Source organism: Acanthisitta chloris, unplaced genomic scaffold (assembly GCF_000695815.1).
Source record: "Acanthisitta chloris isolate BGI_N310 unplaced genomic scaffold, ASM69581v1 scaffold21135, whole genome shotgun sequence".
Taxonomy (NCBI): domain Eukaryota; kingdom Metazoa; phylum Chordata; class Aves; order Passeriformes; family Acanthisittidae; genus Acanthisitta; species Acanthisitta chloris.
In genome coordinates this window covers 18-2,132 of record NW_008674510.1, presented here as the reverse complement: position 1 = coordinate 2,132, position 2,115 = coordinate 18, and the positions used below count along the sequence as shown (strand labels likewise).

The 2,115-nt window shown below is 54.6% G+C and overlaps 1 protein-coding gene across 1 annotated transcript in view; it reads left to right on the top strand.

The window, feature by feature from the left end:
* Positions 1-1,569, top strand: part of RNF214 (ring finger protein 214) — a gene marked incomplete at its 5' end in the record, with an annotated part of 6,543 nt that extends 4,974 nt beyond the window's left edge. The window contains 4 exons of the mRNA XM_009075376.1: positions 1-26; positions 217-324; positions 616-711; positions 1,314-1,569. The exon at positions 1-26 is cut by the window's left edge and continues 95 nt beyond it. Coding sequence (XP_009073624.1) covers positions 1-26; positions 217-324; positions 616-711; positions 1,314-1,379 — 296 coding nt within the window. The remainder of the gene's footprint in view (positions 27-216; positions 325-615; positions 712-1,313) is intronic.
* Positions 1,570-2,115: the final 546 nt, after the last annotated feature.

The following is a 2,115-nucleotide window of genomic DNA, read 5'->3' as shown; positions in this document are numbered from 1 at the left end:
AGGAGCGAGCAGCAGCTGGGGCTCAGGTGGGACAGCGTGGGGGCTGCTGCGGGGGGAGCAGAGAGAGCTGTGCCTGCTCCTGGTTCCCCACAGAGCTCGGGCTGTGTGTCAGGGCTGTCCCCTGGGCTCCCCTTTCAGGGAGCATTTTTCCCCGGGGTGACTCTTGGGTCTTTTCCTCCTGGGCTGTTCTGATGTGCCTCCTTTGCCTTGCTGCAGCCTCTCAGCCGAATCAGGGCCCCCATGTTCTCTGCTCCACTGCCTCAGATCAGCACCCCCATGTTCCTGCCCCCAGCCCAGGTCGCTTACCCTGGAACAGCGTCACACGTAAGGCTGTTTGGAAAGGAAGGGAGGGAGGGAACTTGGCTGGGAAGTGGCTGGAGGGATGAGCCTGTGGAGCTGGGAGCTCTCTCCTTATGCAGCTGCTCAGGGTGGTGAGGTGAAGGAAAGGGTTAGGGGCACAGATCCTTTGAGTTTGACATTGGGGAAGAGGGCAATGGCCACGAGATGTGTTGGTGGCTCTAATGGGACTGGGCAGCCTGTGGCCCCAGGCTGCAGCTGGAATACGTGACCAGAGCTGAGTGTCTGACTGCCCTGCCTGCTCTGCTCTCATCCCAGACCCCAGCTGCCTGTAAGCTGTGTCTGATGTGCCAGAAGCTCGTGCAGCCTGGTGACCTTCACCCCATGGCCTGCTCACACGTGCTACACAAGGAGGTGAGTGTGTTCCCTACTGCTTGGGGCTTCCTCCTGATCTTTCCAAGTGCTGATTCCCCTCCCCAGTCCCTGTTGTGCTGACACCTTGCCAGGAGAAAAGTATAATTGATAAACAGCTTCCCTGCATCCTGTCATTCCCCCCTTGCTGTACTCCTGGCTGAGCCACCCTGTGTGGCCATTGGGTGGTGGCTTTAGGAACAGGCTGTCCCCAAACCTGTGCTCACTGCTGGGAGGGTTAGACCCTGGAGCAGGACAGTCTGGAAGGATCTAGAACACAGGGCAAGGGAAAGCCAGGGGCTCTTGGGAAGAGGAGGAGACTTGCCTATCCCATGGGTCTGGCAGTGGTTCACCTGTGTGGGCAAACCCCTTGTCCCAACAGCTCTGGGGCCTCCAGCAGTGACCCCTTGAGGAAAAGGAAACTCTTGTGTTGAAGGCTTGATGGTCCTGGAAGGGTGACAGGGGCTCACTCCTCACAGAGACCTTGTGCTGGAGGCTGCAGGGAGCCAAGGAAACCATCCCTGAAAACAGCAGCTCTGCTGTGGACAATGATGGGTGGTGTCTTTGGGTTGTGCCAGTGGCTCTTGACTAATTCTCTCTTGCAGTGCATCAAATTCTGGGCACAAACCAACACGAATGACACTTGCCCGTTTTGCCCAAGCCTCAAATGACAGCTGCTGGAACAACGAGGGCCCATGGGAGGAGTTGCTGTGAATAGACAGGATCAGTTCTAAGATTTCTACAGTTCTATATTTATACAATCATGTATACACATGTACATTTTTATTATATAGGTAATGTGTGTATAGAAAGTCTGTATACATACAAATTCATAAATAAAGTGTGTATATTATGCAGTGATTTGCTGCTGCTGCTCATGTCTTAGCTTGCAGCCTCACTGGTTTCCTTCTGGATTGAGGGTAAGTGTCACCTGCTTCCTGGGCTGCTGCAGCCACCTCTTCCCAGTGGGCTCCCAGCAGCTCCTCCTCCAGGGCCATTCCCTGTGGCTGGATGCCTCACCTCCCCGTTCCTCGGGCTGGTCCCCTGCTGGTGGTCACCTTCACCTGATTTTTCCCCTCTTGGCAATGAACAGTTTGCAGATAAAGAGCATTTGGGGTTTTTTTGTGGTCTTTTTTTAATGTCATAATAATTTACCGTGTTAACATTCATTGTTCTTACACAGACACTGGGTTACAGAGTACTGGAGCCTCCAGTGACAGCCCATGGTCCCATCCTGTCCCCTGCTGTCACAGGCCCCGGGGAGGGAGCGGATGGACACAGGATAACCAACCTGATGCAGATCCTGCTTTCCCCTCTCCTGTACTTCTCCTACAGCGCGGGCTGACACACCAACCCTTTCTCCATGGATTTCGGTGGGATTACGAGGTGCTCAGCACCACTGAAAAT